General features: G+C 39.1%; 1 protein-coding gene across 1 annotated transcript in view; it reads right to left on the reverse strand.

The window, feature by feature from the left end:
- The window catches only part of SOX (sulfite oxidase), a 348,282-nt gene that overhangs the window by 169,042 nt on the left and 151,791 nt on the right, over window positions 1–27,449 (reverse strand). Inside the window, exons 6-7 of the mRNA XM_089446856.1 lie at window positions 20,926–21,044; window positions 20,555–20,650 (exon numbers count right to left, since the gene is read on the reverse strand). Of these exons, the coding sequence (XP_089302982.1) occupies window positions 20,555–20,650; window positions 20,926–21,044 (215 nt within the window). The remainder of the gene's footprint in view (window positions 1–20,554; window positions 20,651–20,925; window positions 21,045–27,449) is intronic.

Consider the following 27,449-nt stretch of genomic DNA (forward strand, 5'->3'; position numbering starts at 1 on the left):
AGAAGCTTGCAATGCCTTATTTGTATGAGGGCATGGATAGGGCCAAGGAGGCCATTCATTCCTATTATGCAGACAAGGGTTCTGCTGGACTTGATAGGCAGATGATGTTATGGGATGTGATCGATAGTCGGTGGATAGGGATGCTTCATCAACCCATTCATGCAACAGCACTCTTCCTCAACCCCACATTTTCATACAAATGCAACTTTGATTTTGATGGCGAGGTGATGGAAGGGTTCCATTCTTGTATTCAGAGGATGGTACCTGATCCTGAGCTTCGTAGCAAAATCAATCGCGAGATACAGTCTTATCGGGATTGTGTTGGCCTATTTGGCTTTGATGATACTATTAGGGAAAGGACCCTCTTCATGCCACGTAAGTGACAAGTCATCACTCATTAGAAATTAGAATTTTCAATTTAGAATTTACTAACTTATAAATTTAAAATTCTATTTTTTTTAAATTCAATTATGTAACTTTTATTTGAAAGTTTAATTATGTTTTAAGTTTTTGAATTTTTTATTTCATTATTTTGTTGTAGATATTTGGCGGCGAAGCTATGGTGCAAGGGCACCAAATTTGCAAAAATTGACCATACAAATCTGAGTCAAACATGCAACTCTTCAGGGTGTGAGCGCAATTGGAGTATATTTGAGAAAATACACGCCAAAAAGCGCAACAGGTATAACTTTGACCTCAAGCCTTCAGTTGAGCAATTACACTTATTGTAATTTTTAATTTTTAATTTATGACCTTCAAGTGTCAAGAGTCAAGACTCATTACTTTTTTTGACACTCTTACAGGTTGGAGTTCGCACGCCTCAACGATTTGGTGTATGTGCATTACAACATCCGACTTCGAGTGAGGCAAATAGAATCACCAATGGATCCAAATGCCATTTCCTTAGACAATATTGATGTATTGTCTCCGTGGAGGGTGGAGTCTGAGGAGCCCATATTGAAGGAGTCACCTTAATGGTTAGAGCCAGTGGCAGATGATCCATTAGAGCAGGGGCAGCAAGAGGAGGACTCAGAGTCAGAGGAGCAGCAGCACTTAGAGGAGGAGCATGAGGAGGAGGAGGAGGACACTGTGGGAGCATCGGCATCAACACCATCTGCTATAGATATAGGAGAGCATAGCCCCATACCTAGGACTCATTATTTGACATTAGGTGCAGAGGCAGGGTCAGGGCCTTCTACTACTAGGGGCAGGCCTGGCAAACAGCCTGTTGACCCCTACTGGTCAACTACCCATGCAGTGCACCCCGTCTTTTCTTGACAGAAAGAAGCAGCACCTGATCAGCATGTCCGTGCCATCCTGCCATCATCAGCAGTTTGATCTTTCTGATTGTAAACCCAGTCTGCATGTATTAACTGTAAATATTCTTAGCAGACATGAAGTCATGTATGTAATTTGCCTAGGTGGACCTAACTTTCTGATGATAATCTACGTCCCGGAAGGTTTTTTGTCTCACCGATCCACGGATCGGCAGAGTTTTCCTTCAAACCTGACCCCAAAGCCGGGATGGATTTTGTCATTAGAACTTTAGGAGAATCCTAGTGTGTTGATCTGCTAGATTATCGTTGTGTCGCAGAGCTGGGTGTTTTGTGAGGGTCTGTATTAAATGGGTTTGTCCCTTAAGATGTAATTTTGTAAAAGTCATGATGTAATGTGTCCTGAGGGTCGAGAAATGTTTTAAATCCCCTCATGAGTCCTAAGTCCTAGGTCCTAGGTGATGTTTCCGAAAGCTTAGTTCAGTGATCCATTTTAAATGAATTAAAAAATTAAAAAAATGAATAAAAATAATAAAATAATAAAAATAATAAAAAATTAAAAAATGAAGCAAAAACCCTAACTAATAAAATAATAATATTTTAAGTTAATAAATCGACGGATGAGATCAAGAGATGTCTTGATCCTCATCAACGGTCGAGATCATTTCTACATGGATCACTCGAACTAGCTGTTAGGATCATTTCCTTTATATAGGGTCTTAGGGGGTCATTTCAAGACATTGGATCTGTGAGTCTGTACTGAAAGCTCTCTTGTAATCTGATTTCTGATTAATAAAGAAGACTTTGGGGTTCAAACTGGCTGGTGTTACTCTCTGGAATTGCTGAGATCTTTAGGTAAAGGGTACAGGTGGGCGTTTGGGGAAGTTCTAGGCTGAACCAGCCGACTCCCACTGGCTTTTCTGTGCAGAGCCCAGCTGATTGTTCCCTGGGTTAATCATTCAAAGTTTCTTTTTCTGTTTTACATTGAGAGATTCTCCTTCTGTTCACAGTGAAGTTCAAAATTTCTGATATATTGAAAATATTTCTGTTCTTATTGTTAAATCTGGCTGTGAAGGGGCCACATTTGTAAATTAACCAGCTGTCTTAGGGTTTCAAATTTTCTGTTCTAGGGTTCCATTTTTAGTTTTACTTATTTCAGGTTTTATTAGGGTTTTCTTGTCTTCTGTGTTTGCAGGTATAGGGCTTTGTTTGCTTGAAATTGTAGCTGCCCCAGCGTGCAAATCTATTAACGTTCTCTTTACCAGTGCACTGTTGGATCTGCTGCCGACAAAGATTTTCCAGATTCTGCGAATTAAAGTGAATCAGCTCAGCGAAGGGCTTCAGAATTGAAACGCATATTTGTCTCATGAACAAGATTATCTGGAAAGAAAAAGACAAACTCAGAGCCATTCACGCTGTTGCCTCACATATCTGCCCGCCGTTAAGGAAAAAGAATCGAGGAACGAAATAAATCAAGCCGCCTGCAAAACCTGTAGTTTTATGTGCCTGTCCGCCATCAAAGGGAAACGTATGCACTTCATTCAGCAACCAGTCATCAAGGGTTTACGATTTAGCCATTCTCATGCCACAGATTCGATGATTCATTTAAGCCGCCGGCAGGTCGAAGTTTCTCAGAGAGGAAACCTGCTCAATCCCAAACAAGGAGAGCCTTCAGTGTATAATCCGAAAATGTGATTGCTTGCTGCGTGGATCGATTCAAAGGCTCAGGCGTGGAGCTTTCCTTGTCCGCCATCGCAGAAATTCCACCAACAAAATCTGTGTTTGAGGTTCGTAGTTTTATAAAGAAGACCGTGGCCCCTTGCTGCTGTCGAGACCCTGCAAGACAGCAAGAGAAATCGTTCTGAGCGCATGCGTTTTGATCTTGGTGTCTGCGTGCGTGTTATCAATGGACATCAAGTATTATTCGACACCGGATTTCTCAGCAAGCTGATTGCAAGGTATCGTTTTCGGAACCCTTTATATTCTCCAGCGTCTGCAGTGGTCTGCTATCATCTTTGCTGCGGTCACGTATCACCATCGACTCTCCGCCGTCGTTTGCAGAACTCGCCACAGGTATCGTATGCAAATGTATTTGCGTGGTTATATCGATTAAAGCAGGGTAGCGTAATATTTGATTTCATTTCGTTTTGATTTTTGTTTCTTTTAATATATACATAAAAATAAAATAAAAAAAGATTTACGTTTTGTTTTAGTTTTAGATTAGGGTTTAGATTTATGACCATAGTTTCGTTCCCTTTAGTTTTTTTTTTTTTTTTTTGGTTTAAAATTGTATTTTAAATAAAACAAAAAATAAAAATAAAAATAAAAAGTTAGCATAGATTGTAATTAAATTTTAACTTATGTTAGTTTAGTTTAGGTTTTGTTGTATTTAGATTTTAAGTTAGTCTTTTAAATTTGGCTTTTTTTTTTTAAATATAAAAAATAAAAAATATATTTTTAGGTTTATTTTTTAAATGTTAGATTTTAGTTTTAGAATAGATTTTATTTTGTTTTAGATTTTAAATTTTCATTTTTTAATATTTAAAAAAAAAAAAAAAAAAAAAAAAAAAAAAAAATAAAATTTTCGAAAAAATATTAAAATTTTGTGGAGAATTACTTTGCCAGTTTCAGTTGCTTTCGCGATATATCTTTCATGCTGGGATCTGAAATTTTCAAGTCGAAACACAAAATCCAATGTCTGGTTAATAATTCATGATGCTCATGGTGGTTTAAGTCATTTATCTCTTCAAAGCTTTCAGTTGCCGGATATCGTTTTGGTCACATGATTTAGCTGATGATAGATGGTTGCTGTTCAGGGTCCATGTTTCTTTATCATCTAAAAAGTAATCATTTAAAAATTGACTCCACAAGGCACTGGTCTGCTAAATTAACCAAATCCATCGAGCCCTTTTTATATCGTATCTCGTGTTTTCCAACCAACTGGTCGACAGTTGGCCTCATCATCTCACAGGGACTACCCCCCTTAGCCGCGGGAAACAGGTTTAAACGGAGGGATCGGGGATCAGAGTGACAGCCCCCGGTCTGAGCGTTGTCGTGTCAATCCGCGCGACAACATTTTTGGCGCAGTTGCCGGGGACACTTTGTTCTCGGTGTTTCAAACGACAATCATTCATCTCCTCATCTTTCTCATCTCTCATTTGAGCTGGCGGATTCGACCTTTAAGGTTATCATTTGGATCTTTTATTGCCTTATTTTTCGCCATATCAGCAGCATCTCTTCGGTGTGTTTCTTGTTTGGGTGGCGACTCCATTTTTTATTTTTTCCCAGACAAGAAGCCTCCCGCATATCTGTTTGTTGGTTACTTCTTGGATCTTAGAATCAGTTTTATTGTTCAAGTGGCGACTCCGCTTCTTTCATCCTTTGATTTTCTTGAGCAAAGAGCTAGTTCTATCATCCATCTGATCCTTTATTGTTCATCATGGATTATTCATTTAAACCATGTCATTTTACTGATAATCTCCATGATCTTCCGAAAGAGGCCATTGGTAAATTACTTAAGTTCTCGGGTGATGATTCGGTCGCTGTTAAAAGGCATTTAAACATGTTTACTTGTGTAATGATCTTATACTGTAGATTTCCTCAATATAATAATGAAGATTTCAAGATGCGTCTATTTGTCCGTTCTTTAGAGGGTGATGCCTTGAATTGGTTTAATAACTTTCCTAATGATTTTTTCACTTCTTTACAAGACATTCTCAATGCTTTTAAAGATAGATATGATAGTCCAAACAGCTTGCCTTCTACTTCTAAAATTGTTGAACAGAAAGAAAGTAATTCAGCTGTTGAAGAAAGATTTCAAGGTCAGAATGTGTCATCCACCGGAAATATTGCAGATCATCATAGTGGAAAATCAGGGACAAATAACAATGAAAGGGAAGAACAAAAGCAAATTATACAAGATCTAAAGATGCTGGTGAAAAATCTGGAAAGCAACCAAACTAATCTTATCAATGATGTTAAAACTTTACGCACCCACCTGGAAAAACGTAATAAGGAGATTGAGGACACGCAAAATCAGCGTGCTAAGGAAATTGAGGCCATGAAAACTAAACATGAAACGGAAATTGGAAACATGCAAGCGAATCATGAAGAAGAAATAAATTCCATGCGGCATTGCTTGATGAACATAAAGGAAGAAAATGTTAAAGTAATAAAGGACATGGAAGAACATCATGCCAGACAAATTAGTGCTATAAAGATTGAACACTCTAGACAGACGGATGCCATTAGAATTCAAGTTCAAAAGATTCAACAATGGTCAGATGATAAGAGAAACCAGGAGCCTTCTCATTTGCCGCAACAAGTTCCATCTTACTATGAGGAGGTCATTGGGTGGATAATTGAAGGTGATCCAGATAAGCTTAAAAACGATAAAAATCAGATGCAAGACACAAAAGGACTTAGCATGCACACTTCATCTGATAGCTTCGAAACAGAAAGTTCGAGATCATCAGTAATTCATCCTGCCAGAAAGAAGAAGCGCAAGAGGAAGAAGATTAGACGAAGATTTGATGCATCAGACGGCCGTGAGCAGCTTGATTTTCGGATAGGAAAGAGTCCTACCATATGCAGAATTGGACATGGCACATCCGACAAGCAGCCGACAGATTTGCCTGAAAGCAGGCAAATGCTCAGTATGCACTATATTGAAAACATCTGATGCCGTAGGGCATCCTTTGTATCGTATTTCTAACCCTACTCCTTGTTTTTTCCGCATTTTCGTTTCTGTTTTAGATAGTTAATAAATGAAGAGCTTTTATCTTTATTGTGCTTAGCGTATATGCTGATTTTTGGATGGACGCTACTTATTTTTGTGTTGTATGGATGCAGATTCTGGATTCTCACATTCCTGCAAGCAGCAACGTGTCCCCAAGTAGAGCCAGATGTTGACCCCTACTGGTCAACTACCCATGCAGTGCACCCCGTCTTTTCTTGACAGAAAGAAGCAGCACCTGATCAGCATGTCCGTGCCATCCTGCCATCATCAGCAGTTTGATCTTTCTGATTGTAAACCCAGTCTGCATGTATTAACTGTAAATAATCTTAGCAGACATGAAGTCATGTATGTAATTTGCCTAGGTGGACCTAACTTTCTGATGATAATCTACGTCCCGGAAGGTTTTTTGTCTCACCGATCCACGGATCGGCAGAGTTTTCCTTCAAACCTGACCCCAAAGCCGGGATGGATTTTGTCATTAGAACTTTAGGAGAATCCTAGTGTGTTGATCTGCTAGATTATCGTTGTGTCGCAGAGCTGGGTGTTTTGTGAGGGTCTGTATTAAATTGGTTTGTCCCTTAAGATGTAATTTTGTAAAAGTCATGATGTAATGTGTCCTGAGGGTCGAGAAATGTTTTAAATCCCCTCATGAGTCCTAAGTCCTAGGTCCTAGGTGATGTTTCCGAAAGCTTAGTTCAGTGATCCATTTTAAATGAATTAAAAAATTAAAAAAAATGAATAAAAATAATAAAATAATAAAAAATTAAAAAATGAAGCAAAAACCCTAACTAATAAAATAATAATATTTTAAGTTAATAAATCGACGGATGAGATCAAGAGATGTCTTGATCCTCATCAACGGTCGAGATCATTTCTACATGGATCACTCGAACTAGCCGTTAGGATCATTTCCTTTATATAGGGTCTTAGGGGGTCATTTCAAGACATTGGATCTGTGAGTCTGTACTGAAAGCTCTCTTGTAATCTGATTTCTGATTAATAAAGAAGACTTTGGGGTTCAAACTGGCTGGTGTTACTCTCTGGAATTGCTGAGATCTTTAGGTAAAGGGTACAGGTGGGCGTTTGGGGAAGTTCTAGGCTGAACCAGCCGACTCCCACTGGCTTTTCTGTGCAGAGCCCAGCTGATTGTTCCCTCGGTTAATCATTCAAAGTTTCTTTTTCTGTTTTACATTGAGAGATTCTCCTTCTGTTCACAGTGAAGTTCAAAATTTCTGATATATTGAAAATATTTCTGTTCTTATTGTTAAATCTGGCTGTGAAGGGGCCACATTTGTAAATTAACCAGCTGTCTTAGGGTTTCAAATTTTCTGTTCTAGGGTTCCATTTTTAGTTTTACTTATTTCAGGTTTTATTAGGGTTTTCTTGTCTTCTGTGTTTGCAGGTATAGGGCTTTGTTTGCTTGAAATTGTAGCTGCCCCAGCGTGCAAATCTATTAACGTTCTCTTTACCAGTGCACTGTTGGATCTGCTGCCGACAAAGATTTTACAGATTCTGCGAATTAAAGTGAATCAGCTCAGCGAAGGGCTTCAGAATTGAAACGCATATTTGTCTCATGAACAAGATTATCTGGAAAGAAAAAGACAAACTCAGAGCCATTCACGCTGTTGCCTCACATATCTGCCCGCCGTTAAGGAAAAAGAATCGAGGAACGAAATAAATCAAGCCGCCTGCAAAACCTGTAGTTTTATGTGCCTGTCCGCCATCAAAGGGAAACGTATGCACTTCATTCAGCAACCAGTCATCAAGGGTTTACGATTTAGCCATTCTCATGCCACAGATTCGATGATTCATTTAAGCCGCCGGCAGGTCGAAGTTTCTCAGAGAGGAAACCTGCTCAATCCCAAACAAGGAGAGCCTTCAGTGTATAATCCGAAAATGTGATTGCTTGCTGCGTGGATCGATTCAAAGGCTCAGGCGTGGAGCTTTCCTTGTCCGCCATCGCAGAAATTCCACCAGCAAAATCTGTGTTTGAGGTTCGTAGTTTTATAAAGAAGACCGTGGCCCCTTGCTGATGTCGAGACCCTGCAAGACAGCAAGAGAAATCGTTCTGAGCGCATGCGTTTTGATCTCGGTGTCTGCGTGCGTGTTATCAGTGGACATCAAGTATTATTCGACACCGGATTTCTCAGCAAGCTGATTGCAAAGTATCGTTTTCGGAACCCTTTATATTCTCCAGTGTCTGCAGTGGTCTGCTATCATCTTTGTTGCGGTCACGTATCACCATCGACTCTCCGCCGTCGTTTGCAGAACTCGCCACAGGTATCGTATGCAAATGTATTTGCGTGGTTATATCGATTAAAGCAGGGTAGCGTAATATTTGATTTCATTTCGTTTTGATTTTTGTTTCTTTTAATATATACATAAAAATAAAATAAAAAAGATTTACGTTTTGTTTTAGTTTTAGATTAGGGTTTAGATTTATGACCATAGTTTCGTTCCCTTTAGTTTTTTTTTTTTTTTTTGGTTTAAAATTTTATTTTAAATAAAACAAAAAATAAAAAGTTAGCATAGATTGTAATTAAATTTTAACTTATGTTAGTTTAGTTTAGGTTTTGTTGTATTTAGATTTTAAGTTAGTCTTTTAAATTTGGCTTTTTTTTTTTAAATATAAAAAATAAAAAATATATTTTTAGGTTTATTTTTTAAATGTTAGATTTTAGTTTTAGAATAGATTTTATTTTGTTTTAGATTTTAAATTTTCATTTTTTAATATTTAAAAAAAAAAAAAAAAAAAAAAAAATTTAAAAAATTTTCGAAAAAATATTAAAATTTTGTGGAGAATTACTTTGCCAGTTTCAGTTGCTTTCGCGATATATCTTTCATGCTGGGATCTGAAATTTTCAAGTCGAAACACGAAATCCAATGTCTGGTTAATAATTCATGATGCTCATGGTGGTTTAAGTCATTTATCTATTCAAAGCTTTCAGTTGCCAGATATCGTTTTGGTCACATGATTTAGCTAATGATAGATGGTTGCTGTTCAGGGTCCATGTTTCTTTATCATCTAAAAAGTAATCATTTAAAAATTGACTCCACAAGGCACTGGTCTGCTAAATTAACCAAATCCATCGAGCCCTTTTTATATCGTATCTCGTGTTTCCCAACCAACTGGTCGACAGTTGGCCTCATCATCTCACAGGGACTACCCCCCTTAGCCGCGGGAAACAGGCTTAAACGGAGGGATCGGGGATCAGAGTGACAGCCCCCGGTCTGAGCGTTGTCGTGTCAATCCGCGCGACAACATTTTTGGCGCCGTTGCCGGGGACACTTTGCTCTCGGTGTTTCAAACGACAATCATTCATCTCCTCATCTTTCTCATCTCTCATTTGAGCTGGCGGATTCGACCTTTAAGGTTATCATTTGGATCTTTTATTGCCTTATTTTTCGCCATATCAGCAGCATCTCTTCGGTGTGTTTCTTGTTTGGGTGGCGACTCCATTTTTTATTTTTTCCCAGACAAGAAGCCTCCCGCATATCTGTTTGTTGGTTACTTCTTGGATCTTAGAATCAGTTTTATTGTTCAAGTGGCGACTCCGCTTCTTTCATCCTTTGATTTTCTTGAGCAAAGAGCTAGTTCTATCATCCATCTGATCCCTTATTGTTCATCATGGATTATTCATTTAAACCATGTCATTTTACTGATAATCTCCATGATCTTCCGAAAGAGGCCATTGGTAAATTACTTAAGTTCTCGGGTGATGATTCGGTCGCTGTTAAAAGGCATTTAAACATGTTTACTTGTGTAATGATCTTATACTGTAGATTTCCTCAATATAATAATGAAGATTTCAAGATGTGTCTATTTGTCCGTTCTTTAGAGGGTGATGCCTTGAATTGGTTTAATAACTTTCCTAATGATTTTTTCACTTCTTTACAAGACATTCTCAATGCTTTTAAAGATAGATATGATAGTCCAAACAGCTTGCCTTCTACTTCTAAAATTGTTGAACAGAAAGAAAGTAATTCAGCTGTTGAAGAAAGATTTCAAGGTCAGAATGTGTCATCCACCGGAAATATTGCAGATCATCATAGTGGAAAATCAGGGACAAATAACAATGAAAGGGAAGAACAAAAGCAAATTATACAAGATCTAAAGATGCTAGTGAAAAATCTGGAAAGCAACCAAACTAATCTTATCAATGATGTTAAAACTTTACGCACCCACCTGGAAAAACGTAATAAGGAGATTGAGGACACGCAAAATCAGCGTGCTAAGGAAATTGAGGCCATGAAAACTAAACATGAAACGGAAATTGGAAACATGCAAGCGAATCATGAAGAAGAAATAAATTCCATGCGGCATTGCTTGATGAACATAAAGGAAGAAAATGTTAAAGTAATAAAGGACATGGAAGAACATCATGCCAGACAAATTAGTGCTATAAAGATTGAACACTCTAGACAGACGGATGCCATTAGAATTCAAGTTCAAAAGATTCAACAATGGTCAGATGATAAGAGAAACCAGGAGCCTTCTCATTTGCCGCAACAAGTTCCATCTTACTATGAGGAGGTCATTGGGTGGATAATTGAAGGTGATCCAGATAAGCTTAAAAACGATAGAAATCAGATGCAAGACACAAAAGGACTTAGCATGCACACTTTATCTAATAGCTTCGAAACAGAAAGTTCGAGATCGTCAGTAATTCATCCTGCCAGAAAGAAGAAGCGCAAGAGGAAGAAGATTAGACGAAGATTTGATGCATCAGACGGCCGTGAGCAGCTTGATTTTCGGATAGGAAAGAGTCCTACCATATGCAGAATTGGACATGGCACATCCGACAAGCAGCCGACAGATTTGCCTGAAAGCAGGCAAATGCTCAGTATGCACTATATTGAAAACATCTGATGCCGTAGGGCATCCTTTGTATCGTATTTCTAACCCTACTCCTTGTTTTTTCCGCATTTTCGTTTCTGTTTTAGATAGTTAATAAATGAAGAGCTTTTATCTTTATTGTGCTTAGCGTATATGCTGATTTTTGGATGGACGCTACTTATTTTTGTGTTGTATGGATGCAGATTCTGGATTCTCACATTCCTGCAAGCAGCAACGTGTCCCCAAGTAGAGCCAAATGTTGACCCCTACTGGTCAACTACCCATGCAGTGCACCCCGTCTTTTCTTGACAGAAAGAAGCAGCACCTGATCAGCATGTCCGTGCCATCCTGCCATCATCAGCAGTTTGATCTTTCTGATTGTAAACCCAGTCTGCATGTATTAACTGTAAATAATCTTAGCAGACATGAAGTCATGTATGTAATTTGCCTAGGTGGACCTAACTTTCTGATGATAATCTATGTCCCGGAAGGTTTTTTGTCTCACCGATCCACGGATCGGCAGAGTTTTCCTTCAAACCTGACCCCAAAGCCGGGATGGATTTTGTCATTAGAACTTTAGGAGAATCCTAGTGTGTTGATCTGCTAGATTATCGTTGTGTCGCAGAGCTGGGTGTTTTGTGAGGGTCTGTATTAAATGGGTTTGTCCCTTAAGATGTAATTTTGTAAAAGTCATGATGTAATGTGTCCTGAGGGTCAAGAAATGTTTTAAATCCCCTCATGAGTCCTAAGTCCTAGGTCCTAGGTGATGTTTCCGAAAGCTTAGTTCAGTGATCCATTTTAAATGAATTAAAAAATTAAAAAAAATGAATAAAAATAATAAAATAATAAAAAATTAAAAAATGAAGCAAAAACCCTAACTAATAAAATAATAATATTTTAAGTTAATAAATCGACGGATGAGATCAAGAGATGTCTTGATCCTCATCAACGGTCGAGATCATTTCTACATGGATCACTCGAACTAGCCGTTAGGATCATTTCCTTTATATAGGGTCTTAGGGGGTCATTTCAAGACATTGGATCTGTGAGTCTGTACTGAAAGCTCTCTTGTAATCTGATTTCTGATTAATAAAGAAGACTTTGGGGTTCAAACTGGCTGGTGTTACTCTCTGGAATTGCTGAGATCTTTAGGTAAAGGGTACAGGTGGGCGTTTGGGGAAGTTCTAGGCTGAACCAGCCGACTCCCACTGGCTTTTCTGTGCAGAGCCCAGCTGATTGTTCCCTGGGTTAATCATTCAAAGTTTCTTTTTCTGTTTTACATTGAGAGATTCTCCTTCTGTTCACAGTGAAGTTCAAAATTTCTGATATATTGAAAATATTTCTGTTCTTATTGTTAAATCTGGCTGTGAAGGGGCCACATTTGTAAATTAACCAGCTGTCTTAGGGTTTCAAATTTTCTGTTCTAGGGTTCCATTTTTAGTTTTACTTATTTCAGGTTTTATTAGGGTTTTCTTGTCTTCTGTGTTTGCAGGTATAGGGCTTTGTTTGCTTGAAATTGTAGCTGCCCCAGCGTGCAAATCTATTAACGTTCTCTTTACCAGTGCACTGCTGGATCTGCTGCCGACAAAGATTTTCCATATTCTGCGAATTAAAGTGAATCAGCTCAGCGAAGGGCTTCAGAATTGAAATGCATATTTGTCTCATGAACAAGATTATCTGGAAAGAAAAAGACAAACTCAGAGCCATTCACGCTGTTGCCTCACATATCTGCCCGCCGTTAAGGAAAAAGAATCGAGGAACGAAATAAATCAAGCCGCCTGCAAAACCTGTAGTTTTATGTGCCTGTCCGCCATCAAAGGGAAACGTATGCACTTCATTCAGCAACCAGTCATCAAGGGTTTACGATTTAGCCATTCTCATGCCACAGATTCGATGATTCATTTAAGCCGCCGGCAGGTCGAAGTTTCTCAGAGAGGAAACCTGCTCAATCCCAAACAAGGAGAGCCTTCAGTGTATAATCCGAAAATGTGATTGCTTGCTGCGTGGAAAGATTCAAAGGCTCAGGCGTGGAGCTTTCCTTGTCCGCCATCGCAGAAATTCCACCAGCAAAATTTGTGTTTGAGGTTCGTAGTTTTATAAAGAAGACCGTGGCCCCTTGCTGCTGTCGAGACCCTGCAAGACAGCAAGAGAAATCGTTCTGAGCGCATGCGTTTTGATCTCGGTGTCTGCGTGCGTGTTATCAGTGGACATCAAGTATTATTCGACACCGGATTTCTCAGCAAGCTGATTGCAAGGTATCGTTTTCGGAACCCTTTATATTTTCCAGCGTCTGCAGTGGTCTGCTATCATCTTTGCTGCGATCACGTATCACCATCGACTCTCCGCCGTCGTTTGCAGAACTCGCCACAGGTATCGTATGCAAATGTATTTGCGTGGTTATATCGATTAAAGCAGGGTAGCATAATATTTGATTTCATTTCGTTTTGATTTTTGTTTCTTTTAATATATACATAAAAATAAAATAAAAAAGATTTACGTTTTGTTTTAGTTTTAGATTAGGGTTTAGATTTATGACCATAGTTTCGTTCCCTTTAGTTTTTTTTTTTTTTTTTTGGTTTAAAATTGTATTTTAAATAAAACAAAAAATAAAAATAAAAATAAAAAGTTAGCATAGATTGTAATTAAATTTTAACTTATGTTAGTTTAGTTTAGGTTTTGTTGTATTTAGATTTTAAGTTAGTCTTTTAAATTTGGCTTTTTTTTTTTAAATATAAAAAATAAAAAATATATTTTTAGGTTTATTTTTTAAATGTTAGATTTTAGTTTTAGAATAGATTTTATTTTGTTTTAGATTTTAAATTTTCATTTTTTAATATTTAAAAAAAAAAAAAAAAAAAAAAATTGTGGAGAATTACTTTGCCAGTTTCAGTTGCTTTCGCGATATATCTTTCATGCTGGGATCTGAAATTTTCAAGTCGAAACACAAAATCCAATGTCTGGTTAATAATTCATGATGCTCATGGTGGTTTAAGTCATTTATCTCTTCAAAGCTTTCAGTTGCCGGATATCGTTTTGGTCACATGATTTAGCTGAGGATAGATGGTTGCTGTTCAGGGTCCATGTTTCTTTATCATCTAAAAAGTAATCATTTAAAAATTGACTCCACAAGGCACTGGTCTATTAAATCTCTAAATCCATCTAGTGCTTATCACATCGTGTATCGTGTCTCCCACCCAACTGTTTGGCAGTTGGTCTTCACTATCTCGCAGGGTCTACCCCCCTTAGCCGCGGGAGACGGGCTTAAACGGAGGGATCGGGGATCAGAGTGACAGCCCCCGGTTCGAGCGTTGTCGTGCCAATCTGCGCGACAACACAGCCCATCATGTTTTCCCGTAAAAGGGGGAGAGGGCAGTGATTTCAGATAGATCGCTGCTAGTTTTATTTGTTATGCTACATATAACTCATGATGATGAGATACTTTTATATATGTGATGTTATTTTGTATTGGTTCTCCACGTTTGAGTCCTTGAATGGACAATTATCAGGGATCAGCAGGATTTGGTATCGCCTTTGATATATCATTTCTATTTGACATCATATATATCAGTGTTTTCTTCATATTTATGTGCCAATGTGTTTATTTCATGTTGTTATTGCTTTATATGTTTAAGAATCTGAAAAAAATGAATATATTATGCATTTTTTATGCTTGTCGATATTTGCTGATATTTTCGCCAATATTGCCGATAAGATATTTTCTGGACCCTCGCCGATATTTTCCCGATACCGATATTATCAACACTATTCACGACAGATAATGGGGGAGAATTCGCTTCAAATGAATTCAAAACTTATTGCAGCAATCATGGCATAAGAAGACATCTTACAAATATTTACACTCCACAGCAAAATGGAGTAGTAGAAAGAATGAATCGCACCTTGTTAGGAATGGCGAGATCTATGTTAACTTTCAAAAGGTTAAGTCCAACATATTGGGCAGAAGCAATTCATACAGTTGTCTACTTAAGAAACAGATCTCCAACTGCTTCTTTAGACGGAATCACACCTTATGAAGCTTGGTTTGGTTTCAAACCTTGAGTTAAACATCTTAGAGTTTTTGGATCAGTATGTTATGCCTTAGTTCTGAAAGAAAAAAGAACTAAGCTTGACTCAAGAAGTTTGAAATGCACAATGATTGGATATTTTGATGAGAAGAAAGGGTACCGTCTTTTGACCAATGGAAAATTTATTGTGAGCAGGGATGTAATTTTTTATGAAACAGAGAGTAAGAGTGCTGAAGAAATCAAAAGTCTTCTTCAAAAGTTAGAAACTAAAGGCAGTCAAAGAAAAGGAAATACGCAAAGTCAACCAAATTCACCAAATTGGTATGAACTTGATTTTCCTTCATCTGAAGATGATTCATCCAGTCCATCTACTTCAACAACACCATCTGGATCTTCTAGCAGTTCATCCGCATCTCCAAGCAGCAGCAGTTCTTCTGACAGTGATTCTCCAAAATCTTCACCTGATCGATGAACATCAATTTACATTAATCCTCTTTACAATGATGGTCACTTTTCAGAATCTCAGACAAGTTAGCATCAACTACCAAAATGGGCAGTTCAACTTTTGAAAGATGTAAAGCCTGATAAGCAAAATAAAACAGGAACAAGTAAGTCACACAGAAGTGAAGGAAATTTTGCCTTGATAGCAAATGATTTTATTGAACCTTCCACATACAAAGAAGCAGTAAAGCATACAGAATGGCAATAGGCTATGATTGAAGAATATCGAGCAGTAACTGATAACAACACTTGGAAACTTGTTGATTGTCCTCAAAATGTTAAACCCATAGGATGCAAATGGGTTTACAGAATTAAATACAACCAAATGGGAGAACTTGAAAAGTATAAAGCAAGACTTGTGGCTAAAGGTTTTCCACAGCAGGAAGGCATCGATTATGAGGAAACTTTTGCTCCTACAGCGAAATGGAACACCATCCGATTAACACTTGCATTGGCCGCTCAGAAAGAATGGAAAGTTCATCAAATGGATGTAAAAAGTGCTTTTCTCAATGGGGATTTACAGGAAGAAGTGTATATGACACAAACACCAGGTTTTGAAATTGAAGGGCAGGAACATAAAGTCTGCAAATTGATTAAGGCTTTATATGGGTTAAAACAAGCTCCCTGAGCTTGGTATGCAAAAATGGATGAATACCTTAGGAAAGTTGGTTTTCATTGAAGTGCATCTGATGATACTTTGTATGTGCCACAACAGGGCAAATATCTGGTGATTCTTGTTATGTATGTAGATGATTTGATCATTACTGGAAACAACAATGATCATATTACACAGGTGAAAACGGAGTTACATGCAGGTTTTAAGATGACAGATTTGGGATTACTTCACTACTATCTTGGAGTAGAAGTCGTCTAACGTCCACATCATATTTTCATTTCTCAGAGTAAGTATGCAGCAAAGGTTCTTCAGCGATTTGGAATGCAGGATTGCAAGCCCGTTCTTACCCACATGGAGCAAAACTTGAAACTTTCAAAATTTGAAGGGGGGAAAAGGTGGACACTACTACTTATAGACAGTTGATTGGCAGCTTGATTTATTTGACAAATACTCGCCCTGATTTATCTCATGCAGTTAGTATTCTTTCACGTTTTATGCAGGAACCACGAGACAGCCACTGGAATGCAGCCAAAAGAGTTCTTCGATATATCCAAGGAACAAAAGATTTTGGTCTTCTTTACACAAAGACTAAAAACTTTGTACTTGGTGGATATTCAGATGTCGACTTTGCTGGAAGTATTGATGATCGAGCATCAACATCAGGTTATTTAATGAACATGGGGTCAACAGCAGTGTCTTGGAGTTGTAAGAAACAAGCTACAATGGCCACTTCTTCAGCAGAAGCAGAGTACATTTCAGCATGGGAAGCAGCATGTGAAATTGTTTGGTTGCGTAGAATTTTGCAGGACTTGGACATTTCTCAGGCAAAAGCTACGTCATTATTCATTGACAGCCAGTCAGCCATCAAGCTTGCCAAGAACCTAGTTTTTCATTCAAAGACAAAGCATGTGGACACCAAGTATCATCATATCAGATCTTTCATTGCCAAAGATGTCCTCAAGCCAATTTATTGTCCTTCAGAAGATCAAATCTCCGACATTTTCACAAAACCGCTTTACTAAGTTCAGGAATGAACTTGGTATCTGCTGTAATGTATCTTTGGATTATATGGGGGAATGTTAGATGATCCAAAATTAAATAATATCATAGGTTATAAAGTTAGAATAAAATAATTATTAATTTAAGATATTAAATTAATCAGTATTAATCTAGAATAATTAATTATTTAATGGAGACATTTAGAATTAGTGTATTGTTGTAACAAGATATGACTCTACAAATGTGTCTTATCTTAGGCTCTAATTTAGGAGAATTGTTAGTAAGTTGTTTGAATAGCTTTTATTGTAAGTGGACACTTGCTATTTTATAAGTGATTTATAATTAGAGGTAGTTAGGACATTGAGCTTATAAATAGCTCATTGCAAGAGTGTTTTGTTGTTCAGGTGTAAACTCTTGCAAAATTCCAGATGTAATTGTTTTTCTTATTAATAAAATTACATGTTTGAGGACACTTCTGCCATTACGAAATTTCTACAGTGACTACAGGTCCAAAATTCTAAGTTGCAGGAAGGCTGAAATTCCATATTGAAGCAGTATTGAAGGAAGTTACTCTCGTTGACTTTGACAGTGTTTATCAAATTTGGAAGGAGGGCTGACTTGGTGATTGGAGGAGGTCTTTGTTTAGGTCAAAAGGTCTTGGATTGTCTCACTTTGACCTGGCTCGATTGTAGAAGAAGAGTTTGACTGGGTTTTCCCCTAGAGAGGGGTTTTGCCCTGACTAAGTGCCTACATCTTATGTCTCTTGTTCTTGTGATCTTCAAGCATTTTTTATTTGGTAATTGCTTGAAGAAAGATAACATAATAAAAAAGTAAAGAAGCCAACACAAATCACAAGTAATTATCAAGAAAAGAGGAATCAAAACCCTAATAACTACATGCATTGATTTCTCAACAATGAGAACTCCAACAATCCCAAGGACCGCAAACCTATAATATGCACATTGCAATACTTGTTTAGGAGCATGTGCACTAGGTGTAGGGTATCGCCCATGTTTTATATGAAAATAATAATTTGTACAAAAAATAAAATATATTCTAAATGCTATCTAATCTACATGAAACATGAGATGAATGATATTAGAATGCTCACACAATATGCTATGCAACTACTCAACTATGATATACTAGTATACAATGCGTGACCTTAGTATAGTCATATAACCAATGTAACCATCATATGATTAGATCAACATAACATTTCTTGTCCGTGTGAGCCATTATGAGATAGAGCAAGAAAATATCACAACCACCTTTGCAAGATTGGCAAGTTGAATCACAAGGGTGGCAAGTGGGAAAATAAGATGTCCATGTATCATGAAAAAGAGTCATGGATGAGGAGGGAAAAGAGGAATTGTGCACCATTTACTTTTTCTTGATTTTTCTTTTTATTACTACCCATAGCTCAAAGGGTTACAGCTTGCTTTGAATGATGTATAGCAGTTGTATTACCCCTTAATTATGAGGCAACTCATTGCCCATCGTGGTTGGGACATGCAGGGGTTCCTTTTATTAAGTATAGGGGCAACATGTGCTTAGGACAAAGGTGATATCCAAAATGAGTGAGGTAGAGCTCATGCTAGGCTTTTGCCCACATGCTAATGTGTATGCCCCGGCCATCTTTTGCATTTTGATATTCTCTTATTTTGATTTATGGCCATAATATGCATTTTCCTTTTCTTTAGTTGCATCAACCTCTCAAGGCAAAGTTCTGAGCCCTACAAAGGTATGTGGATGTATGGGTGCCAAATCCCTGATAACCAATGGTCAATTGAACCCAAAGAATGGAGGTGGAATATGGGCTTTTAAGGTAAGATGAAAAGTGGTAAGTATGGAATAGGGATAGATGGAACAAGCTATCTCAATCAAGGCTTCTCGAGTAGTGCCCCTCCTATACCCATTGGGCCATTAGGGGAGGTCCCACTAGACTAGGATCAAAGATTAACCCCCCATTTAAGGTGAGGGAACAAGATCATGGTCAAAACCCCTCCTTCTTCCAAGTCACCCCATAATCCATATCAAAAGCCCAAGTACAAACAAGTATAAGCACCTGATCGCAAAATGAATAAAGTACCTTTTGATCAGATGCCCACCTTCGTCCATGTGCTCTTGCCAGATGCGTGAGGAAGTATATGACTGATGCAAGTGGTGGAGATAAAATGGCATGTCATAAGTTAGTGGTGGCTGTCTGGGGTTGCTGGCTGGCCAGCTGGATGTGCAGAATAGGAGAAAAAGTTTCTTCTGTGGGGTCACCCACTTTTCGTGGGTAACAGTACCTATCTGTTTGACTACGGACGGTAGGCACTAGATGTATGCATTGAAGATTCACCTAAACGTTTCTGCACCAAATGTAACATATTCAACAATCTCATTAACAAAATCACCCCCTCTATCATTTACTCTCAATGGACAGCCAATCTAGGTGAGTATATTCATAAAAAAGAATTTGCAATGCTGCTAGTAGAATTATTAAGAAAGGCCCTAGCTTTGGTCAATTTCATCAACCATTCTATAGCATCTATAATTGTCCTTTGTTGCACATTCCCTATTTGATGTTTAAATGCGCCCATCAAGTTCATTCCTTAATAAACAAACAATTCTTGGGCCATCTTCAGGTGAAGTGGGGATGGCATCTTTGTCCAACAGATAAATAGTTTTTTGACAGTATCACACACACACATAAATATAGCCATCCTTGAATCTTTAGTATCACTAAATAGAGTAGGCCAACAAAAATATAGCAATAATACCTCCTGCAACTCTGCATCTAGCCCCTTGTGTTCATCAAACTACTCTATATGACCCTCCTTCATAACTTAGGTATTTCCTTCATGACAAGGCCAGAACAGATGATCTAGTTTGAAATGGTATGGAAGACCATTAATTCAGCTGAAACGGTGTCACTTGTTTGGCAATTTTCTCCATTTCAAAACCAGCAGCTCTTCTAGAAAGGTTCCAATTAACAAAGAAATTTTAATATGCTTCCCAATGACATATTTGAGGCTGGATGGCCAGAGACTCGACTGTTGCAGCCCATTCTTCTACTGTCATGGTTGTATTTTATTGATATATTGAGTAAGATAGAAACTTATTTTCAATTTTCAATTAAGAAAAATCAAAACATGTTTATGGAAAGGTTGTCTGCAGCTACTGTGTGAAGCCACCATCATGTTAAAAACAAATCAAACATTATATTGCAGAAATTCAGTGTGTATAATATCTACTATGTTATTAGGGTTCTTCACTTGCTTTTAATCCTCCTAGTCATCCTTTGTTAGCATCAAGTCTTCACTTTTCTTCCTTCGAAATACTGTTGAAATTCCATAATATAGGACTGTTTTAAATTCTAAATGTGCTCAAGTGCAACTACTAGACTAACGTTGAAAATATGCAACTTTTAACTGGATAATATTTTATACATACAAACAGTATAAAGCAAGAGAAACCTGTGGGGAGCCTAAATTACTGATCAAATGCAAATTAAAGACAATTATAAGCAATTTAAGGTTTAAAAAACCATTTACAAAATAGTTTTACTTTTTATACCTCACCATTCATTTCATATGCAATTAGCACATCGGCTTCAGGATTTGTGGCCTGCAGCAGAGGTATTGAAGCTTTGTACGGTCCTCCATTTTCTTCCTAGAAATGAAACTCTCCCCAGAGAAAAAGAAAACAGAAAGGGAGAACGATAATAAGAAAGAATAAAATGAAAGAAAAAAAGCATGCTGTGCATTCTGTAATTTGCTTTATTAAAATGTTTACCCCGCTAATGTTCACCTCAAAGGGAAGATACAAATTGTATTGTACTGCCCAACATAACTTATACATCATATAAACAAAGTAAGGAACAAAAACTTTGCACAATCCTAATTTAGTATGAAACTTCAAATGGATATCGAGAGCTAAATACTCACCTTACAAACATCCACACTGGTAAATTCAACATGCCTTCCTCCAGCCTCTGTAACTGCAGTATATTCAGGTACTTCCGCAAGTTTTAGAACATCTGAAAGCCTTGCTCCTCCCCAAACAGCTGCTCAGAAAAAAGTGGAAATGAAGTAAAATTAATAATGCTAACCCAAAATTTTTGTAGAAGTAACCACATCCTAGACATTGTTTATGAAAGCACTCTGTTTTAAAACCTCGTCAGATATATTTGAAAGAGCTCAATCTAGCACACCAAGTGATTTGAAGGCACAGGTTCAATACCTATATGCAGTCTATCCTTGAGTCAGATTTATGTAATTTCTGTACGCAAAGAACTCAATGGGGACTGATTGAAATGCTACAAATTAGCCATTGGACTAATCTATCTAGTCAATGTTTTCAAAATAATGTAATCATCTTTCAAGTCTGATTCACTAAGTCATCTTGGGACAAAACATCCAAATAAAAATATTTAAGACATTGCATAAGGATCCATGCACATCCTTTCAATTCATTACAATGATCCTGTGATACAGTTGTATTACTATTCAAATAGTTATTTTTTCTGTTCTCAAAAAGGCCGATAGTTAACCCGGTGGGCTAGCTCAAGTGGTTGAGAGTTGTGAATAGCAAGCAAGAGGTTTTTGGGGTCAAGTCCCCAAGCTGGCTGTCTCTCTGTATGTGGGCCTTGTTACACCTCAGATTCCCTTTAGCATGTTACCCACCATTTTGTGGGTGATATCCCTAGGAGAAAAAAATTCTCCAAGAAAGTCCTCAGCCGGCACCAAGCAGCCCCTTGCAGCCACCAACTAGCTCATTGTGCCATTTCTCTGCCACCTGAGCCAGCCATGTGGTCCCTCACCCATCTGTCATGATTGTATGTTTGAAGGTCGACCTCCCAAACCTAAAGGTATGCCTTGTCATTTGGTAATTGAGTATTGTAGTTTGCTTATCACGGATACTTCGGGGCATGGATTAATGGGGGGATTCGGCAGAAAGAGTGGGCTAGGTCTGTGCTCTTGTCCCCATGACCTCTTTTGGATGTTAACCTTGGACCCTAGTCCTGTGGGATCTTTTTTACTAACCTTTGGGCTTTAGGGATAGTACTACATGGGAAAACCCTGATTTTCGTTGCATGGTCCCGCTCCTTACAGATGCATCATACTAACCACAGTTGGTTTAGTATTTTGGATGCTTTTCGGTTGCAGTTGTTGCAATTGCAGCAGCAACGGATGGAGAGGGAGTTACAGTGCAAATGCAGTGTTGGCAGCAGTTCAGCAGGGCCCGCAGCAGCACGGATGCAGAGTTTATCAAAGTTGCGAAGTAGTTGGTGGGCAGCAATAGCCACACATCGGCAACATAACAGGAGAAGATGCATAGACAAGGTGTTGCTTCAGTGTGTTGCAACACTACAACACATTCTCGCTAAGAGGAAGTGTTGACTTTTGTAGCATCGGTTGTGTTCTAGCCACGAAATTTTGTGGAGAGGCTAGAATACATGTATTCTCCAAAACCCAGAAATCGTTTCTGAAAATTCCACCTAAAGACGACTTAATTAAAATAATTAATCTTTTTTTAATGGTGCCTATGTCTAAACTCAGGAAAACTGATTAATTAAAGGGTATTAATTAAGTCATGGTGAGAATATTCTAGAAGAAGACATGGATCGAGTTCTAGTTAATCTTAGCCATCGATTATGTTTTAATCTTGGTCGATGATGTCTCAATGAGAGATTATAAGAAGGAATTCGATGGGGGTTGGAGAATGTACTTGAGAAGCAAGGAATTCGATATTGCTGGGAAATCGAACTCCAGAGTAGCAGTTGTGAGTTGGCGAAGGTGATTTAGTAGTTTCGAAGCAGTGAGAGAGAGGCAGGGATAGTAAGGCCGGACTAAGGTTTTTCCGGTCCGGTGAGTGCATAACAAAGAGACAGCGTACTCCACAGAGAGGCTGACGTAGTGTAGAGAGGCAGCGCAGAGCTTCAAAGGGAGATTTGTATTTGCTGAGGAGAAGTTGAGTTTCAGAGGCAAGAGCCAAAGTGGAAACCCAGAGAGCCCGAAGATCGAGTTTCCAAAGCAATAGCTGATCTGCAAAATGAGATAGACGTTGGTCTCAGCAAGCTGACGGAGATCTGCATAGACTGACGCAAAGGCAGCTCATCTTGAGATAAGGTCAGTGTCGGATCACCGATGGAAGTGAGATTTTTCTCACTAGACATTTGTCAATTATTTTCTCTACATGGATTGCTAGATTTGAGCATCCATAGTCTTGTACTCAGATTTACTACTGCATTAATAATAAAACCCTCAACTGTTGCACCAGTTTTTCTGAGGACATTGGTCCAAAAATAATTGTGTATATGTGTGTATGCATCTATTGTTCAACATTATTTTTCTTCCTTGGTATTTTTTATTTGTGAAGGCTACAGTGTATGTATTTCGATATTTGTCGTAGAAAACTGCAAATAATTTATTTAATTTATTTAACAAATAGCAGAGATAATATATGTTACTGTAGTAGGAATCCAAAATTAGGAATTTTCACATACATACTATCCGCTTTAAAGGTAGAAACCACCTAATAGGATACTTGCTTAACCGCATTTGGAGCTTAGAGACATTAGCACATGCCAAAGCCCGCTATGGAAGGGCATGCCATTATGAAGTGCTCACCTGTTGTCCATGGTTTGTAACCTCTTTAATTTGATTTCCTTTGATGACTTGTTGTACTGGAAGGCTAGGGGACGCATTGAATCCTACGCAGGATTGCAGATGGTCTCCATTTTGGGTTTGGTCTCCCTATATGGGGTTCTAACCCTCCAGAGGGTTACACTAGCACATGTAGGGTGTGTGTTGAGAGCCATGGGCCTCCACAGCAGTAGATAGCACGCCATGGATCCCCAGATATGTTCAGAGATTGCTCGAGATTCACCTATTGTACGAGGAAGATGCACCTGGTTCACCATGCCCAGCCGGGCACATAGTTGTACCATGCACTTGGCAGATGACCCAGGATTTGTATGTTGATGTGGCATCACTTACACCATCAATTGAGCTCTTACAGATGGTCTACAGTGTTGATTTGTGGTAGCATCGAATGTGTTGTAATCATGAAAATCGGTGGAGATGCTAAGGCACATAAGATCTCCAAGACCCAGAAATAGTTTGGGGAAATTTCACCCAGTTGGAGAGATATTAAAATAATTAATATTTTTAATGGGGTTCCTAAGTCTAAACTTAAGAAAATTAAAATATCAATGGGTATTAATATAAAACTGGCTGAAAATGTTCTAAATGACATGGATCAAGTCAAATCTAATCTTAGTCGTTGATTAGGGACTTAATCTCGGCCGTTGAAGACTCAACACGAAAAGTATAAGGCCAGGCTTGAGGCCCAATTGGAGATACACCAAACTGATTAGTCAATTCAATTTTTTGGAGCGGGGCATGCTGAGAAAATTCGAGCTAGTGGTCTGTTGCAGCGAGGGGCAATGAGTACATAGCAGACAGGCAGGGATAGTGTCAGATGGGTCAGTGCAGAGACCGAAGAGGCTGACGCAAAGGGAGCTAGAGCTACGCAGAGGCAGTTGGGGACTGCGCAGAGGTAGAGAGGCCTGCGTGGGTGATGCAGAGGGGCCAAGAGTTGACGTAGAGAGCCAGGAGGTTGATGCAGAGGCTTCAGGAGCTACGTTGAAGCTAGCAGGGCTGACGCAGGGCCAAGAGGAAGCACCGGAAGGATTTTCGTGGGGAAGACTAGAGCTGAGAGGTTGAATATCTATCTCCGAGAAGAGGTATTACTGTCGTGTAACAATCTCTGTTGGGTGAGCCATTTTTGGCACCCTAGTTGTACTCAAGAATCTGCATAATAATAAAACCCTCAAAACTGTTGCACTGGTTTTCCTGCATTGGGTTTTTCCGGGGACGATTGTCCAAAAATAACGGTGTCCCTTGTGTGTTTGTCTCAGTATTTCAATTGATGATCTGTATATGAGTTAAGGTTGCATTTGTGTTTATTTCAGTATTTATATTTATAAATAACTTGTTAATGGAATGAATAAGTACGAGAAATTAAACTAAATAATGCAGTAGGGATTTCTAACGTGTCGGACTTAGAAGTTTCAACATGGTATCAGAGCATTACAGATCACAGGAGAATTGAAGGCACCAGCAAGAATCTGGAGATTTGCAGCAGTAGCAACTGTCCCGTGAGACAGTGTTGCTCCAGAGTAGAAGCAGCAAAGAAGAAGTGACGCAGAGAGCTTGCGTCATCATTTTGAGCCAGGAGGAAGGTCAACACATAGGCAGAGAGGCGCAGATTAGACCTACGCATTGCCCGGTCATTTTTCTCAACCAAGAAGGATCGACGTTGTGGCCAGGAGGAGCAAATTATTATATAATTGAGACTTCTGTGATCCATAATATGTTTGTGAGAATAATTTCGGCAAAATCACATAAAAAATCATTTGTCAACGCGTTTCGAACCAACCAATGTGGTTCATCGTCAGGACAAGTTGAAGATCCAATCTGAGCGATAAGTTAAATAGGGACAGCAGGGCATTCCAACAGCTATATTTTACCGAGTAATGGATAAACAAGACCTCTAACGGCTAGATTTGACCAAGGCCTAGGGGGAGGGATCATTCATATGAATTAATAGAATAAATATTAGGGGATAATTCTATAATATATTAATATTAACGATCTTAATCTTATCCTTAAGTGACCGTTGTCTAATATAGATATTAATAATATGTCATTGTCGAGATTGCGCAGAGCCTAAAAGGCTCAATTTCTTCAGTTGATGGGGCTTGGGAAGCTGTGGGCAGATTGTGATTAAGAAGCTGGTGGGGTGTTGTTTATGTCGGTGCAGAACAATACCTAAGGGGACAAAACCAAAGTAGCGGGAGTCACTAACTTGATGGATTTCTAGCCAGGAAATCCAGATATGAGTTGCAGTTGCAAGGAGGATTGGAGAGGAGTGGTTCAACATTTGGCAAGAGGATTTCCAGCAGGGAAATCAAGACTTAGAGGGAGATTTCCATGAGGGAATTCAAAACTCAGAGCGAGTCTAGAAGAGGAGCGGAAATGGCAGTGAACGGGCGAGGGATTAGGACAGGTTCGAGGGGGCTTCCAAATTTGTCATCTGGAAGGCCAGGACCCTAGAAGTCCTGGATCGACATCGCATCAAGGACTTTGCCTTGAGAAGCATGGTTATCCCGGTCGACCCAGCTGAGAATGAGAAGTATGAGGATGCAATGGCGAGGGCAAAGTGCATGCTCCTTGATGGAGTCAAAGATCATATCGTACAACATATTGCTTAAAAGAACACAGCAAAGGAGATGTGGGATACTTTGAAGACATTGCATCAAGGCTCTTCCATGCAGCGGGAGATGCTATTGGAAAATCAGTTGTGGTCGTATCAAATGCAGAAGGGAGAGCAAGTAGATCCATTCCTTCTCAGGTTGCAGGAAATTCACGACCAACTTACTTCTGTGGGGTCTACATCAGATCCAGAGTTTATGGTCAAGACAGCGCTGAATGCAGTCCCCGAGGAGTGGGAGACATTTGTCTAAAGTATTTTGAGTAGGGCTACTCTTCCATGTTCGGAGGAGATGTGGGCAGCACTTCGCCAAGAAGAAATCAGACAGTTGACCAAGGCGGGGAGTAGTGGCAAGGGAGGTCGAATCAAGAAAGAGGAGGAGGATGCGGCTCTAGCATCTGCGGGACAGCAGGGGAAGAGGAAGAAGAAGGATATCTCCAAGGTGAAGTGCTTCCATTGTGGGGAGCTAGGACATTATGCATCCCAGTGTCCCAAGAAGAAAAACAAGGGAGAGGCTTTCGACTCCAAGGCAGCTCTAGCTAAGGCGGAGAAAGAAGTCAAGACTGATGACGACTGTGCCATGAGTGCTCATGCACCTCTAGAGAAGAGGTGGGGAGACATTGAGTTGTAGTCAGGAGGACTACATACTAGGGGCAAGATCCTTGAGGTGCCCAAACTCTTGGATCATATCCGGCTACGAGAGCCCTTAACGACAGTAGCAGGATGATAGAGGTCGGGTGGAGCAAAGTGTAGTGGAGCAGCAAGATAGTGCTTACGTGCAGAGAAATCTGAGGCAGCACAGTGGAGGTTGCAGTAGTGGCAGAGGCACAAAGGTGTATGCAGTAGCACAGTGCCAGGAAAGGGAGCACATGATAGCAGCAGAGGCAACTCCAGTTTCATGAGGCTTCCAAACTGACCGGCATGTCAGTGTTTGGGTAGATCAGTTACTTACTTCTCGGTAACTGAGTTGCAGTGCAGCAATTAGCAATGGCAGTGCTAGGGGCAGCATGGGCAACATATTGAGAGGGAGTTGCAGTACAGATGTAGCAGTGGCAGTGGCAGTGTCATGGGCAACAGTGCAGGAAGCAGCAATACAGATGATGTGAGGCAACAGGCCAAGCATCAGCACATGTACTAGTGCGAAAGAATCAGTGTGATGTTTCAGTGGTGGAGCATTACTAGAGCACATTCC

This window comes from Pinus tabuliformis, chromosome X, assembly GCF_031772625.1.
Source record: "Pinus tabuliformis cultivar Carrire ecotype Pingquan chromosome X, CPIR1, whole genome shotgun sequence".
Lineage (NCBI taxonomy): Eukaryota > Viridiplantae > Streptophyta > Pinopsida > Pinales > Pinaceae > Pinus > Pinus tabuliformis.